At 35.2% G+C, this 15,601-nt stretch overlaps 1 protein-coding gene across 5 annotated transcripts in view; it reads left to right on the top strand.

Moving 5' to 3' along the window:
- Window positions 1–15,601, top strand: part of LOC131065929 (probable LRR receptor-like serine/threonine-protein kinase At1g53440) — a 187,943-nt gene that overhangs the window by 17,619 nt on the left and 154,723 nt on the right. For 4 of the 5 annotated variants that reach the window (XM_059216493.1, XM_059216492.1, XM_059216491.1 and 1 more), the window contains exons 4-5: window positions 12,757–12,828; window positions 12,988–13,059. In XM_059216493.1, the coding sequence (XP_059072476.1) occupies window positions 12,757–12,828; window positions 12,988–13,059 (144 nt within the window). Of the gene's footprint in view, window positions 1–12,522; window positions 12,594–12,756; window positions 12,829–12,987; window positions 13,060–15,601 lie in introns of all 5 variants that reach the window. The other variant, XM_059216494.1, reaches the window with a different exon arrangement.

Below are 15,601 nucleotides of genomic sequence, written 5' to 3'. Positions count from 1 at the left end.
ATGGATGGAACTGAAAAAATAACACATGGGAATTAGTGCAACTTCCAAAAGACAAATAGGTAATTGGTGTCAAATTCATATATAAGGTGAAATATCATGCTAATGGTTTTGTAAAAAGATACAAGGCATGATTAATTGCCAAGGGATTGGTACAACCACCTTGAGTAGATTATTCAAAATTTTTTTCTCCAATTGTAAGATTCGATATAATCGAGATTATCTTGGCTATTGCTGCACAACACAAGTGGCCAATTTATCACATGGATGCAAAATCAACCTTCTTGAATGGTTATATTGATGAGGAAGTATATGTGGAGCAGCCTATGGGCTATGAAATTCCGGACAAGTAAGAGTTTGTTTACAAGTTGAAGAAATCACTCTATGAGTTGAACCAAGCTCTCCCCGTGCTTGGTATGCAAGGATCGACAATTGTTTCTTGTAAAAGGGATTCACTCACAGTCCCTCCTTGCCAACCCTATATATCCAACATCTTGGTAATGATATTCTCTTAGTTTTGCCTTTATGTTGATGATCTTATTTATAGAGGTAATAGCACCACTCTCATGGAGAAATTTCAAGCAAAAATGAAAAAAGAATTTGAGATGTCAGATCTAGGACTTGTTGATGTATTTTTTATGCACTATGCAACATAGAATGAAATACTAAGTATTCTATCCTCTCTTGAATGAAATCCTCCCAAGTGCTAAATTTTGTGATCAAATGGGATGACTCCAAAGGTTCTAAATGTCAGGGTTTAATGTGCTCTTGGATAGACTCAGTGTTTATGATGTGATTTTGCTGGAATCACAAAGGGGACTTACGTTGAAACTTGAATGCTTGAATATTGATGGTATATGGAAATTTACTTTTCTTAAAAAATGAGCAAAACGATAAAGGGTTGAGAAAGCTAATCTAAGCCTAGGAATGTAAGAAAGTATGAATGATTTAGTGAAATTCAACTAGACTTTGCTAAGAAACAACTCCACAAAGTATAGTGCAATCTCCTAAGGTAAGCATATGATGTTCAGATCACTACCAAGGACATAGACACCATCAAGGCGATGTAGATAAATGAGTAAGTAGCAATTGAAGTTAAGCTTATAAAGAGTTTAGTCGACCACGCAAGATATTTCACGATCAATGAAATACTAGTATCATGAACATAAGAATTTCACCATTAACCATTCACAATAGCTTCCATCCATCTAACCAACATGAAAATAAATGAAAACTAGAGACCATGCAAAATGTTGAATCAACACATGAAGTTCACCATATCTTCAATGAAACTAACATGCTTCTTGCAAAAAAGTCTTGACAACAATCTCCCTTTTTTCCTACTCCAGTTGCTATCTAACTATTTACTATTAACTATTGCTGAACTATTAACCTTTACAAATGGGAAAGCTGAGACTTATATAGATATCTCTTTACAATGAGTGGCTCATATTGATTAACAATCAATGGTCGAGATTGAAAGATGAAAACCCTGATGAGGGGTTGTTACACCCATTAAGCATTTCATGCTCGACCAATGATAAAATTACATAAATAGGACACATGTCCTTCCTTGAATGTTTGATCAATAGATGGTGAGGGTAGGTACATCGGACTTTGTGTCCACATGTCGTAGTTATCTGCCTCGTTGGATGAGTCAGGTGCATTGAATATAGACGACTTGACTTGGAATGATGTGATTGGGTTGAAGGTGACTAGGCGCCACCTTAGATTCTTACTCCTTGCAACTCATCACAAGTGTTTGTGATTCAAGCATATCTCTTAATACTCAACATTTCCATGTGCCTGCAATGACTGAAGTGGTGGTGGGAGATATTCCCAAATTGCATCGCCTTTCTGACTTGATCACCTTTGCCTTGAAGCTTCCATCTCTGATTACTCTTTTATACTGGCAATGATTTCTTGGATTTCCAAAGGAAATTCAAGATACTGGTAAAATTCTTTCCTTTCACACCTTCACTCTCATGCTTGCTCTTTCGTGACATGGATCTTTTCCTTCCATGACATCCTGGATGGAGCAATCCTTGAATTTTTTTTGATGTTGTGGATCTTGTCCTTTGCATTGCTGAGGTATCAACATTCGCATTTCTTCTTGGAAGTCAATCGCCTGGATATTGCCTTTGGAATATGAATGGTTTCCTTGAACATCTTGACTTCCCCATGTAGTTGGATCTTTGAGATTGTGATGTCTTTCTTTCCTTGTTCCATGCCTTTCCATGCATTGCTCCTGAAAACAAAGAAAACATCATGGATTAAAACTGCAAATGTAACCCTATGAAAGGAAAATGCAAGAAATGATGATCACTGTTTATGAATAACACCAAAACACCATTAAATGTGCTTTGCAAGCCCTCTTCCTAAATCTGGAAATGTCCTTTTCAGGTTGCTACTCCTCTGAAATCTTGTTTCAGATCTGGAAATTCTGTTCTAGGACTGAAAATTCTTGAAAAATAAAGTATCAGACCTAGCGGCTATCACTTTGCTGATGAAATTTGTTCGAATCAGAATTGTTTCACCTCTCAATTGATTACCCTTTCCTTAGGTCTGATTTCTATGTTTGGAGGTCTTTGCCGCTTAGGTTGGGCTTTTAGAAGGTCACTAGAAGTACACTGGGCTTGGTCAGGGTTTTGAACATCCACTGACAGTGGTTGGGGATTCCAGGGGTCACTGACAGTAGCTTGTGACAAGTCGTGGATTTGACCCCTCACTGACAGTTCTCCCTGTAATTCGTGGATTTAGTCTTCCAATGGAAGTGATTGTGGATTTAGAGGGTCAGAGGAAGTGACTCCAGAATGTTAACTTTACTTGCTCAAGACCTTTCCACTCACTGCTAGAAGATTTCACCCACTTCAAGCATCATTATGTCTCAAAACTTTAAGCATTCATCTCAACCAATGCTCATTTTGCCAAGCATAAGGACTTGCTCATCTTGGTTGGGCTTTTCAAGGTGCACTGACAGTAATGACAAGTAGGTCGGGGATTTAGCCTTGAAGTGGAAGTTACCATGAAGTTTGTGGATTTAGAGCCCAACTGGAAGTCATGTAATGAGTTCATGCCTTTTGACTCTGACTAGAAATGACTAAGTATGGTCGTGGATTTGACCATCCACTGGAAGTGAGCATGCCAAGTAGGTCAGAGATTTAGGGGGTAAGTGGAAGTGTTGATCCTTAATGATCTTAATCACATTTTGACCTCTTCATCAAATCAGTCCTTTGCTTGATCGAACTTCTGAATTATTCATATCCTTTTCATCAAGGCAAGCTAATGTCCTTCGAGGCATTGAGACAGCAGTACATTCGTTCATCATTGATTTTCACTCCTTAGGTCGTACTTTTAGACACCAATTGGAAGTGACCTAGGGCTGGTCGTAGATTTCAGAACTGGCAGTGGTAACAAGTAGTTCGGACTTTTGAGGTGGCATTGACAGTGACCACAAAGTGGTCGGGGTTTTCACCCCTTACTGGAAGTCTTCAAATGACGTCGTGGTTTTGGGGTGTAAGTGGAAATGGTCAAGAGGTAGGTCGAAGATTTTGAGGGGAAGTGGAAGTGACACCAAGTATGAGTTCATCTTACTCACTCAGCATTTTAACATGCTTCCACAGTTCCACTTACCTTCTGCAACTTCATCCATTTCAAATATGTTTAGCTCCAAAACTCTAAGATATTGACTTCAAGAAACATTGATCTCACCAAATTCATGAGTCTCCCAACCTGATCGGACTTTGGGTAGGCAACTGGAAATGACCTCAAGGCAGGTCGGAGATTTTGAATTCAAGTGGAAGTGCTAGGAGGGGCAAGGTCAGACTTTTTGGGGGTCACTGACAGTAGTAATAAGGCAAGGCGGGGATCTAAGGGGTCACTAACAATAGCCTCACTTGTTCAATTTTTATTGCAGCAATCACTTTATCCACTCTAAAGGGTCCATTATCATCAACAAAGCCTCTTCATGATTGCCTATGATTTCATCTTGATTGGCATTCATTAAACATCTCAATTCTCATGACTGACCTCCACACTTATCCCTATCATTTATATCTCTGATGATGTTGATCAAATGAAATGATCATCATACACCATCCATTGCTAATGAATTGAAAAGCTACATTGACCTTAATTCTACCTAAAAGAGAGAGACATGGCTTAACCACCACTTGAAAACCTAAGGTACTACACCTCCTCAAGTAAAAGGCTAACAGAAAAAGACATTACCAAATGACTAAACCAAGACAACTAGCCTAGAAAGCTAAAAAACGTAGGGGTCCCCATTTGCAATGGGGCGATGTGTGACAACGTCACAATAGGACTCATGCATTAGTTTCTTGGTTTGGAGGTGCAACAACAATCTAAAGGTATATTTATTTCTCAAACCAAATATGTAGCTGATTTATTGAAGAGGTTTAGAATGATGTCATGCACTCCAATTGCCACCCCTATAGCTCTTGGTGAAAAATTAACTAAGGAAGATGCAAGTTCCAAGGTAGATGAAACCTTGTATAGAAGTTTGGTAGGGAGCCTCATGTACCTCACTACTACTAGAATTGATATTAGGTATATTGTGAGCCTCATATCTCGGTTCATGCAAGATCCACATCAGATTCATTGGCATGCTGCAAAAAAGATCCTTCGATATGTGAGTGGTAAACAAAATTTTGGCATTCATTACTCCTTCACTAACAAGTTTGAGCTAGCTGGTTACATAGATTCTGATTGGGTGGTTCAATGGATGATATAAAATCCACATCTGGTTATGTTTTCTCATTTTGTTTTGGAGCTATCTTTGGGAGCTATAAAAGACAGGCAACTGCGGCTCTCTCTTCCACAAAAGCAGAATATATTGGAGCAGTAGCAGCAAGTTGTCAAGTCATATGGGTTCAAAGAGGATTAGAGTATCTTCATTTGATTCAGGAATATCAAAAAACCATTTAATGTGATAACAACAACACTATTTCAATGATAAAAAATCTACTGTTTCATGCTAGATTGAAACGTAGGGATTCTCCATCACTTAATTCGTGATTTGTTCAAGATAGGAAAGTGGAATTACAGTTCTGTCCTTTATCTGATCAAGTTGCTAATATCTTCACCTAGATTCTTTCTACAACTTTTATCACCTTCAAACATCAGTTGGGACTCACCTCCATTGACCATTCAGGGGAGATTGAACATATGAATGATGTGTTGGAAAAAAGTATTTTTTGTTTACAATTTTTTCTTTAATAACAAACTGCATTAAGCTTTGTTTTAGTTTTTAGTTTTTAGATTTTTTCTTTTCTTAGTTGTGTTGTAGTCTATATAAACAGTTCGCGGTTATTGTTATGTAACTTAAGTTTTTCCTATATAAACAGCTTTGCATACAGCTCAGTTTTAAGTTGATGCAATATTGATTTTCTTCAGTATAATGTTAGTGCTCATTAAATCTAAGAACAGAGGCAGAAAAGCTGTGGTTCCATCTGCATATATAGTAAGTATAATTGCTTCCACATTGTCATACTTCTTCACAAAAGCCAGTCCAGTAGAACCCACGCAACCCAACCTTGCTTGACTACACCGCAATCATTCTCAGAACAATCCATTATAGCATACATGCAACGACCACTAGAGGCAATTTATGCATAAACACCCTCTTTACGTAGCTCAATAATACATTTCTCTAATGTCTCAACAAAACCAACACTAGATCCATCAAGAGAGTCATGACCATTAGTGATGAAATGTACCCATATTCTTTTGGCACCATTCCTAGACCAGACCCTTTCAAAAGAAACTACAACTAATCTAATCATGAATGAACACTGCCATCACTCAAAAGGTCAATGAAATGAAGTGTGCCTATTTCAAAGCATTCCTTGATGTACTTGAACCCTTCCCTGTTGTAGAGTTTTCTTGATTCAAGAGCAAAATATACTAGTTTAGCCCCTTAAGCAAATACCCTTCCAGTTCCAAAGGTGTTGTTTCGTAATTCACTGTTGCCCAGGTCATCTTCTATAGAGAGTCCAATTGCAGGTCCATGAGGTTTTATTAAGATTTATTTCATCTGAGATCGCTTTTTGAGTGAATCCATTGCAGGTGTGTTGACAACATGAATGCAATTGTATTGATTGGGCATCTCTTTGCCCCATCTGTCCAAAATAATGAAAGCTTCCCCTTGTCAAGCTTTGGATGGTCTACTAACTTTTAATCCATGCTTCCCATTCTTTATCTTGTTAAATTTTGAAGTCTCCACATAAAAAGGTCAGAAAACATACAAATTTTTTAACTCCCCTTAACAATCAACACATTATCCTATAGAAATTAAATCTCACATACTCACATCTTCCTAGGTACTCTCATGAGGAAATTACACTCCAGTAGTAATTTGATACCATATTGGTTTTCGTGAATTTGCTGAAATGCAATTACATAATACTATTACTATATTATTCTATTTTATACTCTTTCAACTCATACCACACATTTATATAGGAGTTTAATTACCTACATTATAGGAACCAATTTCTAATAATATGAGTTGTTTCAACAAGTCGTATACCAATAATCTCTTGTACATCTAATAATATTATATTATCCTGTATAGGAGATATTATAATATTAACAAAGCTATCACAAATAACAAACCCATATAAATATGAATTCTTAACAACTTGCAATAGGATATATCATAAATTATCATTTTAAATACAACTATGATCAATTTTGCATAAAATATTTTAAGAATGGAAAGAACAATAAAAACAAGAATTTACTTGCATTGATTGCTCACAATATGAGATGCTTTATAAAACTCTTACCATTCTTGCATGCCTGCAAATAGAAATTATATAATCTGAGTAGTAATGTACAAACATCAAAATATCCCAACAATGAAAGTTTGAGGATCCAACAGAATTCTATACATGGACAACTAAAAATTTGTAAATATCTATTAAAACATGTTTACATAATGATAAAATACATATACAATTGCATACCTAGACTGTAATTAATCCAAGTAGTAGCTGTTGTGACTTAATTGCACATTGCCCCATTGCAAATGGGGAACCCACTTTTTTGGTAGTCATAGGAGTCTTAAGTAGTTGGGCAACAATCAGGTCTCTCGTGAGGTTAGTTTGGAGTTTTCTCAGCTTTAGTGCTTAAGTGTTAGATGGGAGTTAAGATCTTCATTGAACAAGGTTTCACAATGCAACCTTTAGGCTAAGTCAAGGCATGGGTTCTTTGATAGATGAATAATCCTCAAAGCAAGTAGGGCGTCTTAAAGGCAGAATGATGAAGCAAGTATTGATCAAAGCCTAAGTGGATGATGAGTCGATTTCAAGGAGATTATAACTGAAGATGAGAGATGAAGTTTAGGTGCAACTAAAGATTCCATGAGGTCAAGAAATCCACGACTTTCTTGAGGGTTACTGAATTTGTACATAGTGCTTAAAATCCACAACTTTAGTGACTTGATGCCTAAGATGGGGTGATCAATCTTTCAAGGGTTAGGCAAAATACATGATTATGGTGAGTTAATGCTTAGAGTGGCTTTGTCAAGGAGAGTCTGCCTCAAATCAACCTTGCAATAATCTGATCCTTCACTTGGTGAGATCCACGATTTGAGGAGATGTGATCGAATTTGTCCATGATGTCAAGGAATCCACGACCTCCTAGAATCCACGCCCAGGCAGAATCCACGACCTCCTAAAATCCATGCCCAAACAAAATCCACGAACTTGAGAAATCTGCAAATTTACAAGTACATTTAACAAGTTTGAATGAACACGGAGTTGGATGGAGTGTTCAATGTGGAGTATGCAAGAGGGGAGAGAAGATATCAAAACGTGTATGCATTCTAATAGGGCCGATCTCATTCTCTCATCCAATCTTTGGAAGGGAATTTAAAATTAAAATTGAAATCATTATTCGAGGACCAACCTGATTGAAAGTTAAGTGAAAAACATATAAATACAAGATGGAAGAGGCATCAACGAAGCATTCATTTCAATTCAAATTCAAATGCATTAAAGGCAGAGCAGACCAAGTTAGAGCAGACCTGGGATCAAGTCAAAATCAGACATCCTTCAAATCGAATTGGAGGTATTATTAAGGCCGAGTTGTGGCAGATCTGAAGATGTGTGGTAGAAAACTTGGAGCAGGCTTCTAGGTCATCGTTTGAGGCTGCTTTGAGGCAGTTTTTCACCATTGTTTTTAATCATATGATGCAAAGGTGTTCATAGAAATCAGAATTCAAGAATTAGAAGGAAGAAGAGCAGATTATTGCCACAACTAAGGGAGAATTCAATCCAATTCCATGAAGATCTGGGTGTTATTGCTACCATTTTTATTCGTTTCCAGACCTTAAATACCTTTTCCAGATTACTAAGAGCATTCATTTCCAGAATTCCGAGATTGAAAATCGAGAGGATGGTGAGGATGAACTTCACCTTTTGATGGAGAAATCAAGTAAAATCCACAAGTCCATGGAATCCACAACTTTCGTGGAGGATGATCAAATTTATCCATGCCTTGGGAAAATCCATGATTTTTGATGATGATCAAATTTTATCCTTCACTCTCCAAAATCCATGATTTTTGGTGATGATCAAATTTTATCCTTCACTCTCCAAAATCCACAATTTTACTATCTTGAGGCTCAAGTCACATAAGAATTGGAATGATCAAATTTGTCCATGACCTTCAAAAATCCATGACAAAAGGGACTTGATGCTCAAGCTGGGTGAGAGCTGGACGAACAAAGTTTATCCTCGAGTCTCATAAATCCACAAAATAGAGGTGATTTCTAAGGCATATTACCAGCAGCAAGTCCTATATTGGAGTAGGCCTTCATGATAATAAGGGTTTTTATGGTTGAGGTTGCAAAGAGACGGCTATTGGAGGAGATTACCAATCATTATTTAATATTTACAGCAAAATCATGTATATACAGACCTGAAGGCTTCATTTTCCAAGACTGAAAGTGCAATTTCCAGATTTCTGAGGTTAAAAATCAGACTATATTAAGGTCTAATTTGGTAGAAAATAGTGAGTGAAAAAGATTTTAGAAGGACCTATGAGGTGAAATGTAGGAAATTTTAAGGTGTAATTTGTTATATTGCATTCTTGAAGGCTGATTCTCAATAAAAGCTGAATTTGGAATGCAAGTTGTTCAATTCTCATTGTTTTATCATTAATTTCTTGTATTCCACTAACCTAGGAGTTCATTTACAAAATTTATTCAAAGTGTTTTCTTTGTCTCATCAGGCTTGATGCAAAAGAATGAAGCACATGGAAGGTGGAATGAGGGACTTTATCACTCGGAGGAACTCAAACAATGCTATGAAGAGGAATTCATGGATAGCTCTACAACATGACATCATGACGAAGAAGAAACACTTTGCATAGAGAGATCAAATCATGTAAGGAGAGCAATGGTGGAAGATTCAACAAGGCAAAGATGTAAGGTGGTAACAAGGTAGGCCATCAAAACCTCATCTACACTACAGCTATGTGAGAAGGATCGACATTGTGAAGAAATAAGACAACATGTTTAAGAAAGAGACAAAAAAGAACAATGTTGCAATTATCTTGAATTTCCTTCAGAAATCAAAGATCATTGCTAGTACAAGGAAGCAATCCAAGACAAGAAATTCAAGATGAAGGATATAATGCATCACCAGGAGGTGGATTAGTTTCAAGATAGAAAGTGAAATGTGATCAAGGAAAGATAGTTTCAGAAGAGTTAATCAAAGTTAGAAGGTCGACTTGATCAAGATAATGCAATTTGGGAATATGATCCACCACATCACACTAGACAATTGGAAATGTTAAGTATCAAGAGATATTGCTCAATCACACTTTGTGATCATTTACATGTTGTGCACAATAAGGGGGCATTTGGTCATCATTTGGCCAATTAGGTTCTTCCTAGTCAACATGTCCAGGTTCAATGTATCATACTCATTCAAGGATGGAGCAAATGACACATGGCGATTCATCAAATATTATTCTATGTACCTAATCTCATCTCTTATTGGTTAGAATTCAAAGAAGGGCATGCGTCCAATATACTGTAATTATTTCATTGGTCAAAGGGAGTTGGTTGTAACTAACCCTAATTAGGGTTTCATTATGTAATCTTGGCCATTGTTCTTGAATCGAGCCGAGCCATTGAATTGTAATGAGACTTCTATATAAGGCTTGGTTTTCCATTATAAAGGGTTAATAGTTTTGTAATTAGATAGTCAGAGACTAGAACTAGCAGTAGAGTAGGAGGAAAGAAAAAATTGTTGCCAAGACTTGTTGAATTTAATACATCATCTTCATTGAAGCATAGTGTATTTCTATGTGCAACTTCTACATGTTTCATGGTTTCTTGTCACTTCTCAAGTTTAGATAAAGGTCATTGATTGTAATGGAGAAATGTGATGATATCTTGATGGAATTCCCATTCATACCATTGCAATTTTCTGATTGTAAGTTGTAGTGTATGGTTAGTCTGAACTTTATTAAGCACAAGTTGAATTGTGCCAAATTTGGGTATTTGAATGAATGTTCATGATATGAAAACCCTTTGTTATTCCTTAGAAGATTGCACCAATTTTACGTAGTTGTTTTTGCATGGTGAAGCAAAGCTTGATTATAGAATCCGTCTATCAAAGCATCATCCATTGTTATCATTGTTCTTAGGATTAGATTAGAGTTTCTAAACCCCTATCTCTTTTGGCCTTTACTTTTCAAGCAAGATTAGTTAGAGTTTAAGTTCTAGCAGAGTTAAAGCAAAACATGAGTCCCCTTGTGATTCCAACAAAATCACATCATATCACTTAGTCTATCCAAGCAATTAAGTCACATTGTAAACCTTGGAGTCATCTTATTTGATCACGATGTATAGCATATGAGGTTTCTTTGTTCAAAAGAGGATAGAATACCTTGGTATTTTTTTTGTGTTCGAGGTGCATAAAAAACACATCAATAGTAGCCATTAGAGAAAAAGATCCCCATAGTGGTAGTGTGTTAATAAACAAAAGTTCATAGGACAATTTTTTGTTTCGTTGTCTAAGTATGATGCACTTGTGTTAAGAAATGCAATTAAATAGATAAGTTTTGAACTATATATTTGTTTTCAAAAGCACCACAAATAGGAGCTTGAAACCATCAATATAAAGCTTTGATATGTTTTATTATAAATAAACCAAAATGCAGGTATGTTGTAGGAAAGACAAGATTATTGTAGAAAAAAACTGTCTACAATATGTTGGAATTACAATGTGCATATATGAATATAATTGTTCACATATATCAACTATATATACACACGTATCAACTATAATAACTATTATATATGTCTGTGTTCTCTCTCTCACACACATGTACATATCTATCTCTTATATGTGTGTGTGGACACCTATATTACAATCTATGTAAAAGAATATAAGTGTGTGAATTCCAATTATAACTATGTATGTATATAAGCATGTAACGAGAAATTGGAGGGAGAAATGATGGAAGTCGTTACCTATAATGCTTGTGTCAACAACTTCAATTGAGTGGAGAAGATTTGAGAAGCTTTTGGAATGATGGAGAATGTGGTAGCCATGAAGGAATGTGTTGAAAAATAATTAGGATGAAAGGCTAGGTATTACAATGGGTGCAAAAGGCATTAAATATTTGGACTTGAAATGTTATAAAATGGATATTGATAGAAGTGAAGTCCATGTTAAAAAGAATCCATAATATGGTGTTTCTAACAAAAAACAAGACACCTTAAAGATTTAATGCCTTAATTTGATTTAATTAGGTGACACGATATTTTTATTTTATTTTTGTCCCGATATATATACACATATGCAAGACTAATAATATTAATTAAAAGAGTTGTTCAACATTTTTGGTGGTCATAGCACATGGTTAATGGGATCTTCATACATGGGTATCGATAGACACTTATAAATGACCACTCTTTGACCTTTGTGCATGTAATGATTGATCTCATGATTGTTGTAACTACCCAGAGGCTAAAGCAATAGGTTTACACACTTAAGTCACATACATATCTACACCTAAAAAATTTCATCAAGTTTCGATGCAATGTTTAGCAACTTAAGATGCATGAAATTAGGATGGATGGATATTAAGTCTTTTCCTTATTTAACCTTATTTTTATTTTTATTTTAGTATTTCAAAATAAAATAATTTTTATCTAAAATTTTTTTATACTTCAATTTATCGTCATATCTGTATATTAATATTGTGAATTAAAATTAGTTTGCATATTTTGTCTTGTATATTTGATTCTTTCCATTTCAATTCAAATGTCAATTATTCATTTTTGAGAATTTAATGTACATTTAAATAAATATCTTAATAAATCTTATATTTAGTTTTTGGTTAAAAGTCATGTTAATAGATCTTCATGTTAGTCATCTATACATCTTTTTAATGACTTGATTTGTTATTTCTTTTATGTTTAGAATTAAAATGACTTTGTTTTAGATTTATATTTATATTAGTGTTTGTTGTTTTTTGCAGTGATTTTAGTTATAACCATCTCAATGGACAAATACCACTAGAATTGGATCTTTGACTTATTTAAAAAATTTGTAAGTTCTTATACTATAAATTTTTTTATGACATTTTTGGTAGTCATTTTTCTTTTGATTTTACTTCTTGAATAATAATATAGGAAATAATTTATTATTTGAGAAAAATATACGGAGACTACATATATTTTTACATTTGAAATAATTGATCTATTTATTTCAGGTCACTTGGCATGAATCATCTATCAGGTCATATTCCAAAAGAACTTGGGAACCTCATATATTTACAAAAAATGTAAGATCGGGACTTGATTACATACATAAAGACTATGGAGAAAATTTTAAAATCAGTACAAGAATCTCAAAATTTACGAGCAATCATTGATTAATGAATTTCTTTTTTCATTTATGAGGAGTAATTTAATAGCCATGTCGATTCTTTTGTGTTGGATAGGGATTTATTTTCAAATGAGCTATATGGGCAGCTACCAAAGTCGCTTGTAAATTTGACACGCCTTAAAATGTTGTAAGTTTATGTGTACCATTTCTTCTCATATATATCCTCCTTTTAAATTCATCATGCACAATTAATTTTTGCAATAAGATATGATAATTATAAGGTTTTCTAGAGCTATAAAAGAGTGTTTTAAAAAAAATGTTTAATAGCTATTTAATTATAAAGATAATTTAAAAAAAATAAAAACAAATATAAAATAAAATAAAACGAAGAAAATTACTTATCTATTGAAAAATATTGAAGTAAACTAAGTTTTAAAATTGCTCAATTTACTCATAAGGGACTATTTTTTTCTCACTAGAATTTTCCAGGGCCTACTGCCATCTAATGAATTCACAATCTATTTAGATGCAAGTGCAATACCCTAGAGCCTGAGATTTTTAAGACCTAGTCCTACCAATTCGTTTCTCAAGTAGCATTAGTCTAACTGCATGCTTTTTCTTTTTACATTTGCCATTGGACCATAGGAACTTCCTAATAGTTTTCTGCACATTATTAATTTAATAACAGCCAACAAACCACACAAAAGCATAATATATGGTGCATTAAGAGAAGATCTTTTGACTACAGCCTATCGGCAAGAGAGATAATTTCTATCCTAGTTATTCAATTTCCTCTCATTCTTTGAGTACATCCAGTTCCACATATTGGGGAGAGGGGCAAATAGAAAAAAGAATGCCCAAGTATCTCACAATCTTCCCAGAGCCACCCCACTGCCAACCAATTGATCCCAACTAATCGGGTAGTAGGTTTGACCATCTTAATAGTACTAATTTGGTCTCACAAACTTTAGAACCAAAAGCACAACAAAATAACTCAAGCCTTTTGACAAGTTATATCGTCTTTGTTGGGGGAAGGAAATAAAGTAGTGTCATCGACAAACTAAATATTACCAGAGCCACCCCATTGCCAACCAATTGATCCCAACTAATCGGGTAGTAGGTTTGACCATCTTAATAGTACTAATTGGGTCTCACAAACTTTAGAACCAAAAGCACAACAAAAGAACTCAAGCCTTTTGACAAGTTATATTGTCTTTGTTGGGGGAAGGAAATAAAGTAGTGTTATCGACAAACTAAATATTAAGCAAGAGAGGATCATTAGGAAGATTAATACCAAGTACTTTGGGGCCAAGCAACTAGAGTTCTCAAAGCAGAGAAGAGAGCTTCCTAGGCAATAACAAATAGGGCAGGGCCAAGGGGTAGCCTTGCCTAATGGATCTGCCCAGTGGGAAGGAATAAGTTAAGTCCCCATTAATGTCAACATGAGCATTTGCATCCATGTACAACACTTTAACCATCTTACAAAAGGATTCTATAAATCCAGTTGCTTCTAATATTGTCAGTATGTATGAACATTCAATTCGATCAGAAGCCTTTTTGAAATTGAGTAGCAAAAAACACACATCTTGTTCAAACTTCTCTTGGCCCAACTAAGGCCTTTCCAACTGTTAAACATATTTTATAATTTGTATCTTCCCTTTATGAATCTTGTTTGATTTTCTTTTAACTATAATTGGTAGAATGTCAGTTAATCTCCAGACAAGCTTTTTAGCAAAGATTTTATAGGAGACATTAAGCAATGTAATTGGTCTCCAATTTTTTAATATTACTCCTATCTCCATCTTTTGGCAGTAGCTTTATAATTCCCTTATTGATCTTACTACCTATTGTGACCTATTTCACACATCACCCCATTACAGATGGGGACCCCCAGTAGTTTGCTTTTTAGGGTTTTGTCTTAGCTCTGCAATTTCGTAAATCCATCTTCTTTGAGAGTTTTTGAGTCAGAGTTTTTGAGAAGTCATCTCGAGCCAATTAGAGAGTTCATGCTCAAAATAGTGTTTGAACATTGTCAAAGTGCTTAGAAGGTTTTAAGGACGAGGATCGCAATTGCTTTGAGTCATTTCTGACAACTTTCTATTTTTTAGGAATTTTTGCTTTTTTGCTTTCTTCTAAATTTAGAAAGTTTTGTTTTTGGCACTTTGGGCCCAATCCAGGAAGCAAATTTTTTGGCTTACTTTTTTGCTTTTTTGAAAGTGGAATTATGGTTTTGTTCCTCAGGTCATTTGATCAGTACCCATGTTCTTAGAATTGAAAATTTTTGCCTGCTAAGTGTAAAAAGCAAGGTGAAAACCCTAATCTAGGGTTTTGTTCTAGATGATCCAAGTATGAGCATAACAAATCAGATATGGACATGGTAGTCTGAATGAAGATGTTTGGAAGAGGAAAAATGGCATGAAGGCCAAACTCGCCCAAGGCATGAAAGACATGACCAATGATGTGCCAAGTCCGCCTTGGCATAAAGCTCTTCAACTCCGCCTTGCACATGCCAATCGAGCTTAAACTCTGCCCAAGCCAAGGATGGAAGCATGAACATGGCAAAGACCAAGCAAAGTCCGCCAAAGTATGAAGCAAATGGCACAAACTTGATGAAGTCTGCTTAGCCAAGGGTTTGATTGTCCAAACATTCCTAAACTCCTACATGCAGTTAAGAAAGACATGATAGAAGTTAATCAAACTCCGACGTATAGTTAACACAATGAAAAAGC

This window comes from Cryptomeria japonica, chromosome 2 (assembly GCF_030272615.1).
Source record: "Cryptomeria japonica chromosome 2, Sugi_1.0, whole genome shotgun sequence".
Lineage (NCBI taxonomy): Eukaryota > Viridiplantae > Streptophyta > Pinopsida > Cupressales > Cupressaceae > Cryptomeria > Cryptomeria japonica.
Note: the sequence above shows the minus strand (reverse complement) of the source record. Positions and strands in the feature narration are given on the sequence as shown.